This window comes from Poecilia reticulata, chromosome 16, assembly GCF_904066995.2.
Source record: "Poecilia reticulata chromosome 16, P_reticulata-male-v2, whole genome shotgun sequence".
In the NCBI taxonomy this organism is placed as follows: domain Eukaryota; kingdom Metazoa; phylum Chordata; class Actinopteri; order Cyprinodontiformes; family Poeciliidae; genus Poecilia; species Poecilia reticulata.
Genome location: NC_088845.1, coordinates 15,992,855 through 16,010,413, shown reverse-complemented (window position 1 = coordinate 16,010,413; position 17,559 = coordinate 15,992,855). Strand labels below are relative to the sequence as shown.

At 36.8% G+C, this 17,559-nt stretch overlaps 4 protein-coding genes across 5 annotated transcripts; all 4 read left to right on the top strand.

Annotated features, from left to right (window-relative positions):
• Positions 1 to 60: 60 nt before the first annotated feature.
• Positions 61 to 2,578, top strand: LOC103478171 (transmembrane protein 107). 2 transcript variants are annotated; one of them, XM_081597269.1, is made up of 5 exons: positions 61 to 575; positions 1,263 to 1,330; positions 1,397 to 1,497; positions 1,915 to 2,011; positions 2,294 to 2,578. In XM_081597269.1, the coding sequence occupies exons 1-5, from the start codon at positions 489 to 491 to the stop codon at positions 2,361 to 2,363; spliced, it is 423 nt and encodes a 140-aa protein (XP_081453395.1). In that variant the 5' UTR covers positions 61 to 488; the 3' UTR covers positions 2,364 to 2,578. The 2 variants fall into 2 exon arrangements, with proteins under 2 accessions (XP_081453395.1, XP_008429957.1); XM_008431735.3 differs by lacking the exon at positions 1,915 to 2,011 and adding an exon at positions 2,072 to 2,168 and having other exon boundaries at positions 88 to 575.
• A 147-nt stretch (positions 2,579 to 2,725) lies between these two features.
• On the top strand, positions 2,726 to 5,986 carry krtcap2 (keratinocyte associated protein 2). The gene is made up of 5 exons (XM_008431737.3): positions 2,726 to 3,256; positions 4,783 to 4,937; positions 5,094 to 5,157; positions 5,369 to 5,435; positions 5,527 to 5,986. The coding sequence occupies exons 1-5, from the start codon at positions 3,253 to 3,255 to the stop codon at positions 5,645 to 5,647; spliced, it is 411 nt and encodes a 136-aa protein (XP_008429959.1). The 5' UTR covers positions 2,726 to 3,252; the 3' UTR covers positions 5,648 to 5,986.
• A 729-nt stretch (positions 5,987 to 6,715) lies between these two features.
• Positions 6,716 to 7,860, top strand: s100a10b (S100 calcium binding protein A10b). The gene is made up of 3 exons (XM_008431738.2): positions 6,716 to 6,846; positions 7,361 to 7,515; positions 7,612 to 7,860. The coding sequence occupies exons 2-3, from the start codon at positions 7,378 to 7,380 to the stop codon at positions 7,771 to 7,773; spliced, it is 300 nt and encodes a 99-aa protein (XP_008429960.1). The 5' UTR covers positions 6,716 to 6,846; positions 7,361 to 7,377; the 3' UTR covers positions 7,774 to 7,860.
• Positions 7,861 to 15,577: 7,717 nt separating this feature from the next.
• s100w (S100 calcium binding protein W) lies at positions 15,578 to 16,536 on the top strand. Its single transcript, XM_008431739.2, has 3 exons — positions 15,578 to 15,727; positions 15,956 to 16,104; positions 16,198 to 16,536. Exons 2-3 carry the CDS (start codon positions 15,964 to 15,966, stop codon positions 16,387 to 16,389), a joined length of 333 nt encoding a protein of 110 aa, XP_008429961.1. The 5' UTR covers positions 15,578 to 15,727; positions 15,956 to 15,963; the 3' UTR covers positions 16,390 to 16,536.
• The last annotated feature ends 1,023 nt before the right edge of the window (positions 16,537 to 17,559 follow it).

Below are 17,559 nucleotides of genomic sequence, written 5' to 3'. Positions count from 1 at the left end.
GAAAATGGTCTTACACGCCCCCTTGGCTGCAGTGCGCGTTTCTGGCACAAGGGGGTCAGGGAACAGATTTTCACATGGGAACAGAATTTCGCAGAAGACCGGAACGTTTAAATATGTGTTTTAAGTCCGGTCAGTAATACCGAGCGTACACATGAAGTGGTTGTTGTAGCAACGGTTGTTAGCAACTGCGTAGCAAACACGCGAAAAAATTAAGTTAGCTTCATTTGTAAACGAAGGATATTCTAATCAGAACTTCATGTTTCCGCGATGTAAACCAAATATAGATATTGTTTGTGGAACCACAAGAGTTTTAACTTATACGTTACTTACTTATTAAATGTTAGCTCCTAATTTTAGCAATGTGCTAATGTAGCTTTGCGGCATTCCACAGTGTTTAATAACTGGATCTTTGGCTTTCGGGCGCCAGTGTTTACTGCTTCGCTGTTGTTCAGCTTTACTCGGCACAACTTGAAGCCAACAGTGCTAGTATGTCGGCTGTCAGCAGCCTTGTTCCTGCTCGGTTTCTCACCCTCATAGCTCACCTTGTCATCGTTATCACCATCTTTTGGTCAAGGGTAAGAAACCTTTTGTTGTTGTTGTTGTTGTTTTTATTTACGATCTATTATGTATATCTTACCAGTAAAACGAAACAAAACTGCTAAATATGTTTTTAAAAATATAAATTACTACTATCTAGTATTACTTAATTACCCTTTGGCATTGACAAAGTATTTTTGTAATTAAAAATGTGTGCATACTGTTCTGTTATGTTGTTGGCTTGATTGGTTTATAAATATTGCATGTTCGATTTTATTACAGAACACATTTAAAGATTTTCAACGAATGAGTGTATGTGTATTTCTATTGACTAATATCCTTATTTTGAAGAAAAAATGAAATAAATAGTTTTAAAATCGTTATTAAAACAATAAGAAATCTCACGTTAGAGTGTATCGAATAAAAAAAGCAATGAAAATAGTGTAAATTGAAGAAAAAAAAAACACAACAAAAAACAAAACTGAATTAAGCTGTACAGAATAAAAACAATGGAGCTTGTCACAAAATGTCTTTTATGTTGGAATTTAAAACAGGATATGAGAGAAATGTTTGAAGTGCAGAGGCACATTAACTTAATCCCCCCATTATATTAACTACTTTTTAGAAATGTTTATTTAGCTTTTAGACAAGGCAAGTGTTTTACTAAAGCACAATTCAGCAATTTGTCAATTCAACATACTTTTATTTTAATGTTTTCCTTGCAGGAAAATAATGTGAAAGCGTGTTTACCTTTGGATTTTACCCAAGAGCAGTATGACAATCAGGACAAAAAGTAAGTTCAACAAACAAATTTTACACAATTAAATACACATCTTTTAATATATCCCTCTTTTTTTAGGTTGGTGGTGGGGCTGGGAGTCACCCTCGGTCTGTTTGCAATAGAGCTGACTGGTTTCTTTTCAGGAGTGTCCATGTTTAACTCCAGCCAAAGCCTTCTTTGTATCCTTTACTCTGATAGTTGGCTCTGCTTTTATCTTCATTTTAGTCATACAACTCATACTCATAAGTAAATATATTTCTGGATTAAAGTGTCTTCTGTTAGTTGCTCTCTATTTTTTCAACAACCCTCAACCTGCCACAGCTTGTGATCATTAGTGACCATTTGTTTCTTGTGGACACCTTTTGTACATTTTCTGTCCAGTAAAATGTCATCAAGCCAATGACAGGCATCATTGGCTCGATGCCTGTCAAAATGTGGGGTTAATCTAGAACCATCAGGGATACAATAAAGTAAAGCATCTCCTTAGAAATAAAGCACAACAAATACAGCATTAAACATTTTTCAAAGTAATTTTATTAACGGGTTAAGATCCATGACTATCATCTTGCTTATGTTTGACATTTTGTCTACAATAGCAACAGGAGTCCATGCCAGTGCCTCGGTGGCTCTACTTTTCTTTCTATTTGAACAGTGGGATTGTAACATCTACTGGTGGATCCTTGCCATTTGCAGGTTAGTGTGTCAGCTGTATGATTGAAGGAGAGTTTTTCCCTGACAAACGTTTCCCCCAAGCACTGGCTGCCCATTGCTGTGCGTCTGTGTCCTTGTCCTTCTTTGTGTTTGAGAAGTGGGAATGCTGGACTTATTGGGTGATCTTTGCCTGCTGCAGGTGGGTGTGGCTTTGAGTTGTAGGTGAACTAATGGTTCAGTTTTGAGTCTAATTTTGAATGAATGCAAGCCCTGTGGTTCTGCAGTGCTCTTGCCTTACATTGATGTCCCTGTCTTTGTTTGCAGTGTCGTACCGGCCTTCGTGGAGATCCTTCTGTTTATAGCAGTTGTTGGACTGAAGAAGAAACCCTTATAAACAAAAAATTGCTTGTTACATTAGCGTGGTAATAGACAAGCTTCAGTGTAAGAATAGTTGCAGTTGGCGGATGATATATATTTGATGTAAAGAATAATGGTCTGACTAAAAGGAATTCGACTCATGTTAAAAATCACTGCTGTTAGCAAACTGTAGTAGATTATAGTACAGGATCTGTTTTTGTACATATTTTGAATAAAATTGGAAACAACTGCTTTCAGTATGGGGTGCCCAAGTGCAGTCTTTGAGATTGACTATCTTGCAGCTTTTAGTTGCATCTCGTCCCCAGTGCTACTAAATCAAATGGCTGAATTCCCGCATCAGCTCTGCAGAGGCCTAGTGATGGCCCATTAATTTGATGAAGGTGTGTTGGAGAAGGAAGGCATCCGTGGCCTAAGACTTTGATAAGTTAGGCTGCAGTCTGATGCATTGAAATTATGTTTCTTGGAGGGAATGCATAATGTCATAATTTCAACTTTTTTTTTTTAATAATCTCTAACTGGATAATTTCATATCTAAATATTTTTGTTCTCAAATCCATAGAATGATGATACACTTTTTTTTTTATTTAGGACTTTAAATTATTTTGTGTAGAAATGAGGCTAACAAAAAATACTATTATTTATAATGCATCAAACGTAATGAAAAATCAAGGGTACGTTTTGCAGCGTTGATATACTAAAACCCTTTAACATGGACCCATTGACTAATGTAAGCTTTGTTTAGTGATAGTTAAGCAGTTTAACCAAAAAGTCCTCCGCCCACAGGTCCGTCTTGTTTTGTATTCCGGTTTATTTCAGTTCCTAGTGCCGGTTAAATTATCTGGCTTTGCGAAAGTAAATCTTCCCACTCCTCTTTCATCTCAAGGATTTATAATTAACCTGTAGCCATGGGTATGTATTTTAATTTGATATTAATCTACAAAATAGTTTTGTAGATGTGCAGTCTTTCAAAGGTTTGTAAATAGTGGGTGCTGCAACAGTAAAGCTAGCTAATGCTAATATTTTATGCTAACTAAAATGGCTCAGAACAACCCGCAGTGTTTATTTTAATTAATCAACGTTTCTGCATAAGAAATAAAGTGTGTGTTTGCGCTACTTTGTGTATACAGAGTTGTGGTAAAAGGACACAGCTTTGTTCAAATGCTAGTTTGAACAAAGCTGTATCCTTGCTTGAAGCTAGCTGCTACGTCGGAGACGTTTGTGTGCGAACACTGACGTGGCGTAAGAACGAGCAGTAAAATTAAACTTACGATGTAATGAAACTATACATTTGATTTTTATTAGGACGACTGTTTTTTAAAATGTACTTGACAAAAGCGTCTAGTCACTGCAGATATTCCCGTCATACTTTACTAATGAACTTTTGTATTTACAGTTAAAAAATAGCTAAAACGAGACATGGAGCTCTGAAAAATTGAGTCTTAAATATATGTTGGTATCAATATATGTACATATTATAATGCAAAGTAGATACAAATACAAGATTTTGTTGGCTAACCCTGAATTTTCTGTCTTTTTACATTGAATGCCACTCTTTTTGTGAATGATGATTTTACCTTTACAAAATAAAGCAGCAACTGTATGAACATCTGTCTTTTTTCATTGACCGTTGTCAGTTAATGTCCCCTGACTGTTTCTTGTTTTAATAGTAATTGTGCATTCATTGTATTTTGTCTTTTGCTCATTTCATTTTCTAGTTTGTGGAAGTTGTTTTAATAATGTCTATCTCATTTAAATCTATGCTACATTGCTGTTTGTTTTATATTTTATGTTTTTTGTCAATAACTGAGGAAGGATGAAAACCTTTAGTTTTAAATGACTTTTTCTTAAAGTAATAAATGCATTAAAATAAATGATCATATACTGTGTTTTAACTGAGACTCATCTATGCCCTCTATTTCATGAGAACAGCTCTATTTGTAGCTGAATGAAGCATTAATAAATTACAATTGTTTCTTTTCATTGCATAATTTAATTACACGCTACTCCATTGTTGTTTATCTACATAATTCCGACAGTGTTCTCACTCTGTAATCATGTTCCCCAGTAATGACTCCTTGGGGAAATAATTACATATTTTTTGTTGATCATAGCAAAAGGTGTATGTATATTTCTACAACTGACGTAGCCAAATATTTAGTCTTTTTTTTTTTTTAAACGAAAAAAATCTATGTAACTTTTTTGTGGCCATTTCTCTGTAGCTTCCACCAAAGATCACTGAGAAATTAAATGTAGAACGCGCACAATGAAAGGTGTTGCAGTCAACAGATGCTCTTCATCCTCTGAGATACGACACACAATAATATCAAAACCCAAGTTCCACATTTTGGCTCATCCCCTTTATTCTTAACACATTCTATGCATAAGGTTTGAATTTGAGTTCTATTATTTCCTAATCTGTTGTGTGTCTTTTATAGCGGTGAACACAGGCACTTCTCTGGTGCTCTCCAGTCTGCTCTCAGTGCTGGTTTTTGCCGGGATGCAGATGTTCAGTAAACAGCTGGGATCCACAGAGTGGCTCACCATCCTGGGAGGGTTCCTGGGCTCTGTCCTTTTCATCTGCTCCCTCACTGTATCCTTAGGATGAAAGCACGTTTTAAATGCACCTTTTTGTGAATTTCAGATTTTTACAGTGGTTCTGTAACTTACTTCCTGATTTTTTTATTTTTTTTGCCACATATGAATGCACAAATTCCTTGGGGCTGTTGCAACTTAACTTCATTTCCAGGCATTCAACAATCTAGAAAACCTGATGTTTGGGAAAGGATTCCAAGCCAAGATTTTCCCAGAGAGTAAGTGATGACAGAATTAAAGCTGAACTCATAATCAGGACTGGGTTTATGTTTTTTCTTCCTAATGTGATTTATGGCTTTGCTATGTTTAAACTTCATTTGAATAAGAGTTATGTTCAAAATGTCTTTCTCTGTATACACAACCAACTATAACAAATTATGTATTTTGATATTTACATCAAAATTAACTTCTCTTTTGTTCTGCTTTCAGTTCTTCTGTGCCTGTTTCTCTCACTGTTTGCCTCTGGTTTAGTGCATCGGGTCTGCGTCACCACCTGGTGAGTGGCTTTCTGCTCAATTGTTTTACTTCTTTATATCACGTTATTACCAGTTACCACCTAATCTTGTGCCCTTTTTTCCTATTTATAGCTTGATATTCTCCCTGTTTGCCTTGTATTACATCAACAAGATATCTGCCGCCCTTTACCAAGCAGCCGTTCCTGTTGTAACACCGGCCAAGTCTGCCAGCAAGAGCAAAAGGAAGAACTAATGAATCTCAAGAAAGAAGCCAATTAATATAAGTAGATTAGGTGCTGATGTATACTTTTGCAGATTTAAATTGGGAAAATAATTCCAAGAAATAATTCTCTGTCGGTTCTTTTGGAATGGCCCAGTTTTTCTCACACATATTGAAAGTGCCCCAAGGTCAAACGAAAGGCCAGAGAGTAAAACTTAAAGCAGCTCTCTACATTCCATTCATCTGCTTTTTCCAGGTGCTGGCGGCTATGAAGAGATTAACACAGCCCGTCAGGTTTTCTGTTCACTTCTCAGCACCTCCAGCTGCTGTTTTGTCATATTTTGTAATTAAACATTGTGGAAAATGACAAAAGTGTTGTTTTTCTGTCACAGGGTGTGTGGTGTATGGGTAGGGCTGGGTGGGACGTACAGAGGGTGTGTAGCAGGAGTCGGGTCTTAATCTGCAGACTTTACTGCATGCATGGCCACTCTGCACATGTTTCCTGCCCTTCCCGCTGTCAGAGATCTTCTGCCTTTGAATACTTTCTGGTTAAAACATTTTTTCAGTTTGGAATGTGTTGGTCGAGTCGGCAGGGTTGATACGGGAATGTGAGGTTTCTTCATAACAAAATGAAAAACGCCAGTTTTTTAGTTTGAAATATTTATTCAGTTAATTTTTTAGTTTGAAATATAATAGAACTGAGGACTTGATTTTATTGTATTGAATCAGAATGAAGGTGTTAAACATAAAAGCTTGCCACACTTCTCAAATTTTAACTTGTAAGTAAATTGTAAAATCAGCTGTGTGTTGGTCTCACGTAAAAAACAAATAAAGGACACAGGATCGTGGTCCAATCTTTCAAGAAGTTCAAAGGGGACATAATAGTTCAATGCAGGTAACAGAGTACAAGTTGTTTCCCTTCAGGCATGATGAACACATTACTGTGGCCTGCTCTATTCTTGAAAATGTTCCTGAGAGAAAATATTTTCTATATAACATATTACATTAAAATGTCAGCGTTACTTTAAAGATTTCATTCCTGCTGTTGCATTTGGGTGGAAAAACCACGCACAGGGAGGGTGCTTCCTGCAATTTTTCCATTCTCTGGCTCCGGTATCCCCTCCCTCGCCCTCATCATGTTAGGCGTTTCCTGGATGACTGTACCTCCCTGTATAAACTATCTCAAACCTCAAGCACTCTGCACTACAACGTTTCTGCTCCATCCCGATCTGGTAAGGCTTTTACGATTATTTAAACATAAGAACGTCGGTACCTTTACCTTCCAGTAGTTTCAGACTTTTATGTAGAGCCTTACAGTAGTAATAGTCTCAGTTTATAGTGCTTTTGTTGTTTGTCTAGTTTTCACCTTTAATTTTCTATTAAATAAACTTGAATAAACAAAACGAAGAAGGGGAACGAATGGAAGAAAGTTTGACTTTATGTGCCAGAAATGATGCCGGCCCAGAAGAATTTGGTTTGAGTGCCAGTTGAACCAACACCCACATTCTCACTGAAGCATGTTGGTTTTAGGGAAAGCTTTAGGAGCTGATTGCAGCCTCGCTTTTATATCCAAATTAAATATAGATGCTCACTCTGTTTTAAAAACATGCTAAATACAGTTTAAAGGTCCTAGAATGGGTTTGATTAAAGTGTTTTCAAGCTTTAAATGAACTCTTTGACAGAAAACTGCAGATAAGTTCAGAAAGCTGAAATTTGACTCCACTCCTTTTTTTCCCCTCCTTTCAGATCTCTGTGCTGCAGCCATGACTGAGTTGGAGAAATCCATGGAGTCCCTGATCACGGTGTTTCACCGTTACGCCAAGGAAGGTGGCAATAAAACGACCCTGAGCAAGAAGGAGCTGAAAAAGCTGATTGAGAATGAGTTGCCCAACTTCTTAACAGTAAGGCTCTTTTGTCTCTCACGAGGGCGAAGACCTGTCAACATGATGAATCAGTGGATGCATGTAACTTCTTGCTTTTCTGCTCGACTGTTTCAGACCCAGAAAAACCCCGACACGGTGTCGTGCATCATCAAGGATCTGGACCAGAACAAGGACGATGAGCTGGACTTTGAGGAATTTGTCCCCTTCGTCGCTGGACTGACAATCGCCTGTGAGAAGCATTACGCTTTGCACCACGAAAAGAAGGGCAAGAAGTGAAGGGCTGACGAAAGACCAAGGAATTGTTTAAGATTAAGAGTATTTTTCTGAGTTGTATGACACATTAAAAAGTAACCTTTGAAAATATTCACTGTTTGCTTGATTACTCTATTTACTTTGGGTTTTTTTTTGCCTGCATCTTTCTGTAGCTTTATGCAATGACACATGCTATCATTTTAGGATGGAGAAGTTCTCCCAGTACTGAAAAATACTTTTGAAAGAACTTGGAGGTTTGACAAGTTCACATCTGATGCTCATCTCACACATAAATCCTTCTTCAATCTTTAGCTGAGGCAGCTAAATTTACTTATTGAGGGCCAATAAAAACCTTACTTCTAGTAGGCCAATAAAAACCTTACTTGTTCGAGTTTTAACAACGAACATGTAAACCATGGAGCTTTTTCTGTGTGTTGTCAACACAGGAAGATGGACGATGGGTATGTAAATCCAGAACGTGTTATCAGAACACTGAGAAAGAATTTTTTTTTCTTTAACATAGAAAATACTGAGTCAGTGTCTGCTCTGTTTTCTCAAACCTCTGGTTGATTGCAGCAGATTGCGGTTCGCCATGAGGCAGGTTCTGGTGGAGAGTTTATTTTTTTCCTGACCGATTAAAGGGGATTTGTTGTTGCAAAACACGTGACTCAATGGAGTCGGCCAGCCACTGTTGCTACATGCCTGTCCAGTGGGAGGAATTTGTGCAAAGTCAGTGACGTGATGCAACCTACTGGGTTTCCTTAGTCAGAAAACCTTTTTACTGACTTCAATAATAAACGGAATTTAACTCCATTATTTAATAACAAGACGACAATTTTTTTATAAATCTGTGCTGTATAAATAAACTGAATTGGATTAACCCAGATGGCTAAACAGAATAAACTTTCATTCGTTTTAAACTGAAAGAACATTGTTCAGCACACGTCAGCAGTGGTTCTCAGAGAAACTCCTCTGTAGATATTACGTTTCCAAGTATTACAATGCTGATAGACATGTCAAATCATTCTACAAACAACTGCAAACATTTTCATTCATGTGTTGCTTGTTAAAAATAAAAGACAAAAATGTGACCATATATTTCAAGCAAGTCGTTGCAGTTGGTTAACTTTAGAGAAAGTTCCCCTTAAGTCAGAACTCAGAAAAGAGGCTGGTTTCTCACCTACTCTAAGGCTATAGATCCCTGCATTCATTCATAGATTTGATGGTCACATTAAAACAAAATGGCTTAACTAGCATTGGCATTTCTAAAAGTGTTTTACCGTACATCTTCTTTTAGTAAATCCGCTAGTGTTAGGATAAAATGCAAAACATTATTAGTTTGGTTTGCATTATTTTTCAATCATTTTTATTAATCATATTGCCATTTTTATTTTTGTTGTTGAAAAGGGAAGCCAATGCTTCGGTTGCTATTGAATTAACAGTTCATCCTCACTGACCAAGTTGCACCATGGTGAAGGTTATCCATTTGTATTCACCTTGTAAATGACTTGTATAATTTCAAAACGTAGCCCAAATACGTTTTGGGAACTTTTACCCCAGTTTCAGAACCATGAAAGCAAAAAGCTGTTCAGGTTTTCTGTGTAGATGATTCTCTGCTCAGCACAGACTGAGAGAGACGACTCAGGAAGCTTTAAACCGAAACCTGGATTACAGTTTCTACATTTTCCAGCTATTAGGGAATGGAAACCCTGATGAAAATCTTGCGGTTTAAATATTTTTATTTTGGCCAGAAGATGGTGCCACAAGAGAAGGAAACAGACGCCTGTATCTGATGAAACGGGTTTATTTTTCTGTTGTGTTTGTTGCTGTGCCCTGGGCAGGACTCCCTTGAAAAATAGGTTTTTAATCTCAATGTGTGTTTTCTATCTTGGTAGAATAAAGGTTAAATAAAAAAAATGAAGTAATCAGTCTTTCAGGACAATGGCTTTTGAGTTGTTTGATTGTGCAAGTAAAAATACCTGTTAGTTAAAGAAATTGTTAGATTTGCTTAAATAATTAACTGTTAGTGTGTAATATTATACTTTCAAATACTCAGTCTACACCTCAGCTTTATAACAACTTTCATTATTTCAACAGAACAATTAATTATGTGCTTATTAATGTCGTGTGAGCAAAGGAAATTGTAAAAAAAAGGGCATTAAATTGAAAAGAAAAGGCAAATAAACCCAACACAATCCAAATCAGTCAAACTCATGCCAATGAAAATGGAAGACCCCCAAAAACAAGAACAGAAAGAAATATAAAGAGGTGTTGAACTGTGTGCTAATGTTTTCACTTTAATTGTTAACATAAATAAAGACTATATTAACACATAAGAAAAGCATCTTTCTTTGGCACGTTTGTGCATGTCTCAAATACTTTGCATGTTCGCAGAAAATGTTTGGTCAAAGGTTTAAACAGCCTAGCATTTAAACCCAGGCTGTTTATGGGTGTGTCCAAACATGCAAAAGAAAACGTAGACAACTGCGCTGTAAAAATAAAGACATTCTTTTCTGTCAATAGAACCATACAGTGGTGGGGGTGGGATTTTCAAAATAAAGGTATAAAGTGCAGCTTAGAGGAAATGCTTAATTTTGAGTACAGCTCAAGAAATTAAATACACCAAAAAGTTAAATGTTTCTTGTCACTCATTTCAGAAAGTGAAACTCTTATTTTGATAAGCTCATTACAAATAGAGTGACATATTTCAAACCTTTATTTTTCGTAATCTTCATGACTTTAGGCCTTTGGAATGCCAATCACAAACCCCAAAATTCTGTTTCAAGAATTATGTAAATGTTACATGGGATCATTTTTCAAAAATGATATTTTCAACTGATATGTCAGTCTTCTGAAAAGAAGGTTCATTCCTATGGAGTCAGTTATTGGCTGGTTTCATTATGCAGTGCGACAGAGAGGATAAGGCTGTGGTTTTGCAAAGGTGTGATGGAAGCCCAGGCTGCTTTGACAGCTGTCTTCAGGTCATCTGCAGTGTTGGGTCTGATGTCTCTCAGATTCCTCTTGACAGTACTCTGTAGGTTCTCTACGGTGTTCAGGTCAGGGAAGTTTGCTGGCCAACCAAAGACAGGAAGATCATTAAAGTCAGCCTTTGCATACGGGCAGGTGCCAAGTCCTGCAAGAACATGATATCAGCAACTCCATGAAGTTTATCAGCAGAAGGAGGCATGAAGTACTCCTTGTACTTTCCTGGCTCTGCTTCTGGTTCAAGATAAGATTCATCTGGGCATGACGACTCTTGATGAACTGGCTGCAGCTTCAGTCCACTTTTTTAGAAGCCCTCCTAATTTCTTGAATGGATTTTGCATGACAATCCTCTTAAGGCTGTGGTTATTGCTGTGGCTGGTTCCACTCTAATTCTATTACTTCTATTAATATGCTATAATTTAAAATATATTAAAATTATTAAAACTTTCTGTAACATAATTTTTAGTTTTCATTACATACAGGCTATGTTCATCATTTGAAATATTACACCCTTTATGTAATGGATCTATGTAATATATTAGTTTTTCTTTTAAAATAGTAATCAGATTTTTTTAGCCACTTGCTGCATTTATCTAAAGCTTTTCTGCTCCTACTTTTGCAATGTGGTACAATAAAATTAGCTTCTGTTTGCAAAACCTAATATTAATTTCTTTTCTAAGTAGTTGGAAAATGTCTGACTCTACTATGTGAGCCATCAACCAGGCTTTGTGGAAACTAAGCAATTCAGATGTTAGTTAAAAGCAGTAATCCTTGGTAGCAAGATGTTTTGTACCTAATTTTCTCCACTAGATGGCAGGTAATTCCTAAAAGTTGTTCAGGCAATTTTTTTGTGCACCAGCTTAAGCAACTTCAATTTCACTTCGAGGAAAGAAAGATTGTGCAGAAAGATTGTGCTCACTTCATTGTTTTTATTTATTTTTTAATTATGACACATCTAACAGGTCTCTGGTGAAGGCAACAGCTGAAACATGTGGTCTACTAATAAAGTTTTTTTTTTTTTAGCACTTCAAGTGTTGCTGAAGTCTTTACCTTCAGTAACAAAGCTTGACAAATAAAGAGTCTATCAGGAGATTTCCATCATCTCAAATCTTGATTTCCAGTCAGCTTCTTCAACCTCTAAGCTTCAAGTAAGAAATTAAATTAAAATGCATTTCAATTTATTATATAAGTTGCTCTACAGTATTTACATGGAGGGACATCAAAAAGATTTGTGCTTTAGTACTTGCTTCTAATTTTTGTAATGGTTTTGGTCTGAAAGTGACTGGAGATTAATGGAGAACCTTTTTTCACTTAGCATTTACTTCTGGAAACAACCTTTACACCTTTTATGTCTGTTTTTGCTCTTGAAGCTTCACTTTACAGACCAGTGTTCTCCAGAAAATACCAAAGAAGCAACTATTTGAAACATGTTTCTTCTTTGGTAGCTGGTAGTTGAGGGATGTTAGTCCTTCAGCATTCCTGAGGAACTAACATCCCTCAGGAATGCTAGTCCTGAGGGATGACAAAATTATAACAGGAAGTTATTATTAGATTTCATTTCCCTTTGGGATCAAAAAGTATACTTCAATTGTAATCAAATTAGTGGTGTGATTTGTTGTCATATAATGTTTCCTTATTGTTCAGTTTCAGACGTGGAATGTAATTCATGTTCAGGCAGGATGACGATATTCCCTAAGGTGTTTCCTGACGACTCATCCTCTGTGGGAGTGGGTTTATACCTGATTGTGTTGTCCTAAAACAAAATTGTCCCTCCAGCATGTTCTATGGGGGCAGGACGAACTGTAAAGGGAACATGCATAGGCCTACATATTATGCTCCGGCATATGTATTGTTATTTTTGAGTAGTGTTTTATTCATGGGAAGTCTTCATGGGAAGGCCTGATAAAACGCAAAAGTTGATTGCGTTTTATTAGGCCTCTCCCCCAACACTTGTCCAGCCTGGGAGTCCCATCTGAAGCTGAAGCTCCTTCTGTATTGTTCTTGGGGTCACTGAGGCACCAAACCCCTCTACCACAATAAGATTGCAATCCCTGCATGTTTGAAAGTGGCCCCTCTCACAGGCAGGGGCGTAAAGCAGAACCTGGAGGCTCAGGGGCTGTAAACTCACACCCAAGTAAAAGTAGCTTTATTAAACAAAAAGATTTTAGATAAAAGCAGACACATTATGCTTTAAAAATATGTTGTTAAATATTCACATTTCCTGTTTGAATGTATTTCAAGAGCATCTAGGAGCACTCCTGTGAATTAAAATTGTATTTAGAGTTTACCAGACAACAGTATTGTCATTTTTAAAACTACAGATAAAATATGTATTAAAAAGTTGGTGAGTTTTAGGTAATTGCAGGTAACACAGGGAATATTAAATCCTTAAATACATTTAATTCAATACGATTTTAGAATTTATTGAATTCAAGTTTTGATCATTGATTATCAGATGGAGCCAGATTTAAATTCGGCTCATCTGAATCGAGATGGATGATTTTTTTTTTCATTCATTTAATAAGTTCATTACAGTTTTATTTAAGTTTTGCCTCTCATTTTTTATAGGCAATTATTAATTAACTGCTTAGCAACCCTTTTGGTCCTCAATAATTTTTATCTATAGAATCCTGTTGTAATAATCAATCATGAACAGTGTGATGATAGGTGGGCTGTAGGCTGAGCAGAAAGTGAGGCTCCGAGTTGAATTAGTTTTAGGACCCCATGCACCCTGGGTCCAGCTCTGGATATAAACCTGCAGCCTTTCCTGGTAATAACTGAGTAATCCACATATAAAAATAGGTTTATGTTCCAGCTCTCCTGCATCGCTTGTATTTGGTTCAGGGGCTTTTAAAACACCAGAGAAGTCTGAATAAGTTGCCAGTGCTGTTAAATAAAGCGAGCACTGAACAAAACAGCGATGCTCTCCGCTACGTGGCTTCAGCCCAAACTAAAGCCCAAACCAATGAAATCAAGCTTTAACTCATCTAAAACAGACCCGCTCTTTTGGCTGCGGCCAGAACTCGTCAACAGAGAGATGAGATTTAACCTGTGGATCACTGAGGAGAGATGAGTATGTAGTCAAACATGATGCATTTGTGCTAGCGTAACAACAGCAACACATTTTGAAAAAAATAAATAAATTACTGCCCTGATAAGTGTACTCCTAAATCCTGAATCACATAAAGATAAAATCTCTTCAGGTTGTGGATTTAACCCTGAGGAGGTGCAGGAGTCCCTCTCCAGCAGTGAAACTGTAACGCATCTCCTGGACAATGTGGTGCTAAAAAAGTTTAATGTTTTTGTCTTCAGCAACATATGATATGAAGGCTTAGTTTCCTTACCCTCTCCTGCAAGGGAAATGTGATCAGTCCACAATAGGTGGAGGTAATACAGCCTGGTTAAAGAGTGAACTGATCCACAGAGGGAACTTGGTGGGGGTTAAATTGAAGTGAAAAGTGCTTCCAGCCCACTGCCTTGGAACAGAGGAGTGGAAAAATCCAGAATGAGTCACACCAAGCAGAATAAAGTAAAAAGACTCATACATGCTCAAGGGCATAGTCAGGACGGGCGCTCATTCAGGGTAGATTTTGTAACATGAAAGCTATATTTTAAAGAAGTATTTTTTAAATATTTCTGAGTTACAGTTTTTTGAAAAAGGTATTAAACCATTTTCCTTTTCTTTATGCTTCCAATAAAGCTTTGCTTTTCTTCAAACTTTAACTGCGTGTATGCAGAGGATGTTTTTAAAAGTCATAAACGTGCAGAAGCCTAACAAAAGAAGAAGCGCTCGGTCTTAAGTCTGTACATGGAATAAGGAGCATAAAACTCAGGAATAAAATCCAGCAAACACATGACACAGGAGCTGAGCGAGGCATCGTCCTTCAGATGATTATTCAGATATCAGTTTATCTGTTTACAGTTGTTTGGGAATCACCATGACAGTGGTACATGTGTTGAACTGTTCTCATTTTTTGTATTATTATTTGTATTATTGCAACAAAATTGTAATTTTGCAGACTACTTGCAGCGAAACACCTACACCTTTCTGCAAAGTCTCCTGATCCCTACTTTGTATGTTAAAGCCACAAGCTTCAACTTATTTAATGTTTTTGTCTGCCCAAGATAACGCAGTCCATAAAAAATTGCACATTGTTTTCAGAATTTTTGTAATAATAAACAGTAGAAAAATGACAGGGATATGCTCTTCTATAAGTCACTGTAAAAAATAACCTTGCACAATGAGCGTACCTTAAGTTTCAGATCCTTTTTTGAGGCCCGGATGTGTCGCTTGTTACAACAATCCAATTCTTGTGAAAATGATCACGAGGAAATGAATAAAAACCACCAGAGACCAATGCACAAAGAATCACAGTCAGAACTACAATTTCTTGGAAGCAGCAAGCCTGAAATAAAACGCAACCCTGATTTATTAGTAAATCCCCGGCCTAAATCAGATACAAAGGTACTCATCACATGCATGCACACACAGAGGTTCTGCATTGATACAAGCCCCAAACAACAAGCTTCCATTCATTTCTTCAAGATTACGCTGAGCTGGTTTTCATTAAAAGTGGAATTTTCCAGCCTTAAGTGATCAAGCTCAGTTTGTAGCAGAACTCATGCAGCTGTTTATGAGCAATATATTCAAAATGATCTGCTTATAAGAAAGGAAAATTAAAAAAAAAGCTTGTAAGTTATTTCTGTACACAGACATAAATGTTTGCCTGTTTCTGCTGGGGTGTGCTGGACACATAAAAGACACAGCTTGTGATGCTGGCCTGGGTGGAGTGAGGCGCATTTCATATGCATGAATCACTCATGGTGCGTGTGTGTGGCTGTTTTCGTTCATGTGTGTTCGTGTGAGTCACACACAGCGTTCCCCGCTGTTTAAGAGAAGGTCTTTCCTCTCAAGCCTGCGGCAGTCTCAGTTTGGGACCAAGCTGCTGACACAGGGGCGACCTCTCTTCACCTGGTGGACGCAAACTGTCAGGTGAGTACTCAGGGTGAGCTTTATGAAGAAGAAAAAAAACAAAACAGCAAAACAAAAGCATGAAGGTTATTTAATGTTGATTATAAAAAGTTGCTAAATTTTGTAGTATTTACCTTTAATTATCTTTTATTATTCCCATGTTTGCATGTATGATCAAATATTCTTAGATTAAGTTCTTTAAATCTTTTCCTTACATTTCTTGCAACTTTAAATGCTTGTTTTGTCCAGCCTCAACCATGGCCCGCATGGATCAGGTCATCACAAACATTGTGGACATTTTCATGGAGTACGCTGATGACGGTGGCAAGAAATGTCAGCTGAACAAGGAGGAGCTCAAAAAGCTCTTCGAACAGGAAATCCAGAGCCCTGACTTAAAGGTGTAGCAGCTTAATTAAGAAAATACGTGCAACGTTTGTGCACATCATTTTCATTGTTCCTGCTGCTGCTAACACTGTTATGTTTGCGTCCAGGATAAAATCAGTGCAGGTGACATCGAGGAAGCAATGGAGATGTTGGACAAAAACCACGACGGAGAGGTGAACTTCCGCGAGTTCTGTCGGTGTGTGACAGAGCTCGCTAAATGCTACTACCACAAGAAGACGGGAAGGGGAGGGAGAAGAGGCAGGGGGAGAAACCAGGAGGGGGAAGAGGGAGAAGGCTGAAGAAACTAAAAGGTCCAACCAAATAAGAGAAAAATACTAGATGTGGTACTGCTGACTCTTCAAGCTGCTGAAAAAAAAACAACTTTTCTTGTTTGCTGGTTTCCAAAGTAACGTGCATAATGTCTGAAAATAAATTATAGCTATGAAGTCTGACTCTGTCGTGTTTAAAGAGAGGCTCATCAAACCTTCAACAGGGCTTTGTTGTGCACACGTCACTGTCTGCCCCTCCTCACAGGTCTAAGCTGGATCTGCTCTTATTTCTTTCAAATCTCTGCACTGCAAAAACTGAAATCTTAGTAAGATTAAATATCTTAAATTAAGGAGATTTTTCTTGTTTTCTTTCTGACAAGATAATTTTTCTCACCAAGAGGGATTTATGTTAGAATATTTTTCTTATTTTAAGTGTTTTTGTACTTAATTATCTCAGTAAGATATAAAAGCTTAATGTTAAGAAAATATTACTTATTATGAGTAAATATGTGCTAGAATCTAGAATATCAATATTTACCAATCAAACTTCAAGTCTAGAACTTATTTATATAAGTAAAAATTTCTTATTTCAAGCACAGAAAGCGAAATCACATACTTAATTAAATGTATTCAGATAATTAAAACAGACTATGTCCAAATGGAATCCTTTGTGTTATTGTCAATGAAAAATAAAAAAAACCCATGAACTTATATTCTTGTATAAGTTGGCAGAGTGTACAGGAAATTATAATTTAATATTTAAACGATTGACATTTAACACAACAATTTCAGAAACAATATCAGATTATATATCAAGATAATTCTTGGCATGTTTCCATCTGCTAAGGACCTTCTTAATTTGATCTTCTTGATGCAAGATGTGGGACCTCTTACTGACATGTCATGAAATTTCTATTGATGTGTGATTTGAAATGGCTGGTATTCCACACAATGAGATTAGAATCAACAACATTGATTAGCTCAATGTCATGATAAATATTTAACTTTTGGTTATATTTCAAATCTACTTTATAAGTTACTAATATTAGTTTGAACAATATTTATTCATCATGTTTGTAACCCCTTTATGACATCATACAATCCACATGGGAAAGCGCCCAAAATGTCAGTGAGATAGTATTAATGTTCGATACAACAGATTTTCTTTCCGATCCGATACCGAGTAAAATTTAAGGTGGT

What these genes read in the sequence shown, in the direction of transcription:
- LOC103478171 (XM_081597269.1), top strand. Translation starts at nt 489, where the DNA reads ATGTCGGCTGTCAGCAGCCTTGTTCCTGCTCGGTTTCTCACCCTCATA. An exon ending in TATGACAATCAGGACAAAAA is followed by an intron (nt 1,331 to 1,396) that starts GTAAGTTCAACA and finishes CTCTTTTTTTAG; the next exon opens with GTTGGTGGTGGGGCTGGGAG. An exon ending in TGGATCCTTGCCATTTGCAG is followed by an intron (nt 2,012 to 2,293) that starts GTTAGTGTGTCA and finishes CTTTGTTTGCAG; the next exon opens with TGTCGTACCGGCCTTCGTGG.
- krtcap2 (XM_008431737.3), top strand. An exon ending in TTTTCATCTGCTCCCTCACT is followed by an intron (nt 4,938 to 5,093) that starts GTATCCTTAGGA and finishes CTTCATTTCCAG; the next exon opens with GCATTCAACAATCTAGAAAA. An exon ending in AGCCAAGATTTTCCCAGAGA is followed by an intron (nt 5,158 to 5,368) that starts GTAAGTGATGAC and finishes TTCTGCTTTCAG; the next exon opens with TTCTTCTGTGCCTGTTTCTC.
- s100a10b (XM_008431738.2), top strand. Translation starts at nt 7,378, where the DNA reads ATGACTGAGTTGGAGAAATCCATGGAGTCCCTGATCACGGTGTTTCAC. An exon ending in AGTTGCCCAACTTCTTAACA is followed by an intron (nt 7,516 to 7,611) that starts GTAAGGCTCTTT and finishes CGACTGTTTCAG; the next exon opens with ACCCAGAAAAACCCCGACAC.
- s100w (XM_008431739.2), top strand. Translation starts at nt 15,964, where the DNA reads ATGGCCCGCATGGATCAGGTCATCACAAACATTGTGGACATTTTCATG. An exon ending in TCCAGAGCCCTGACTTAAAG is followed by an intron (nt 16,105 to 16,197) that starts GTGTAGCAGCTT and finishes GTTTGCGTCCAG; the next exon opens with GATAAAATCAGTGCAGGTGA.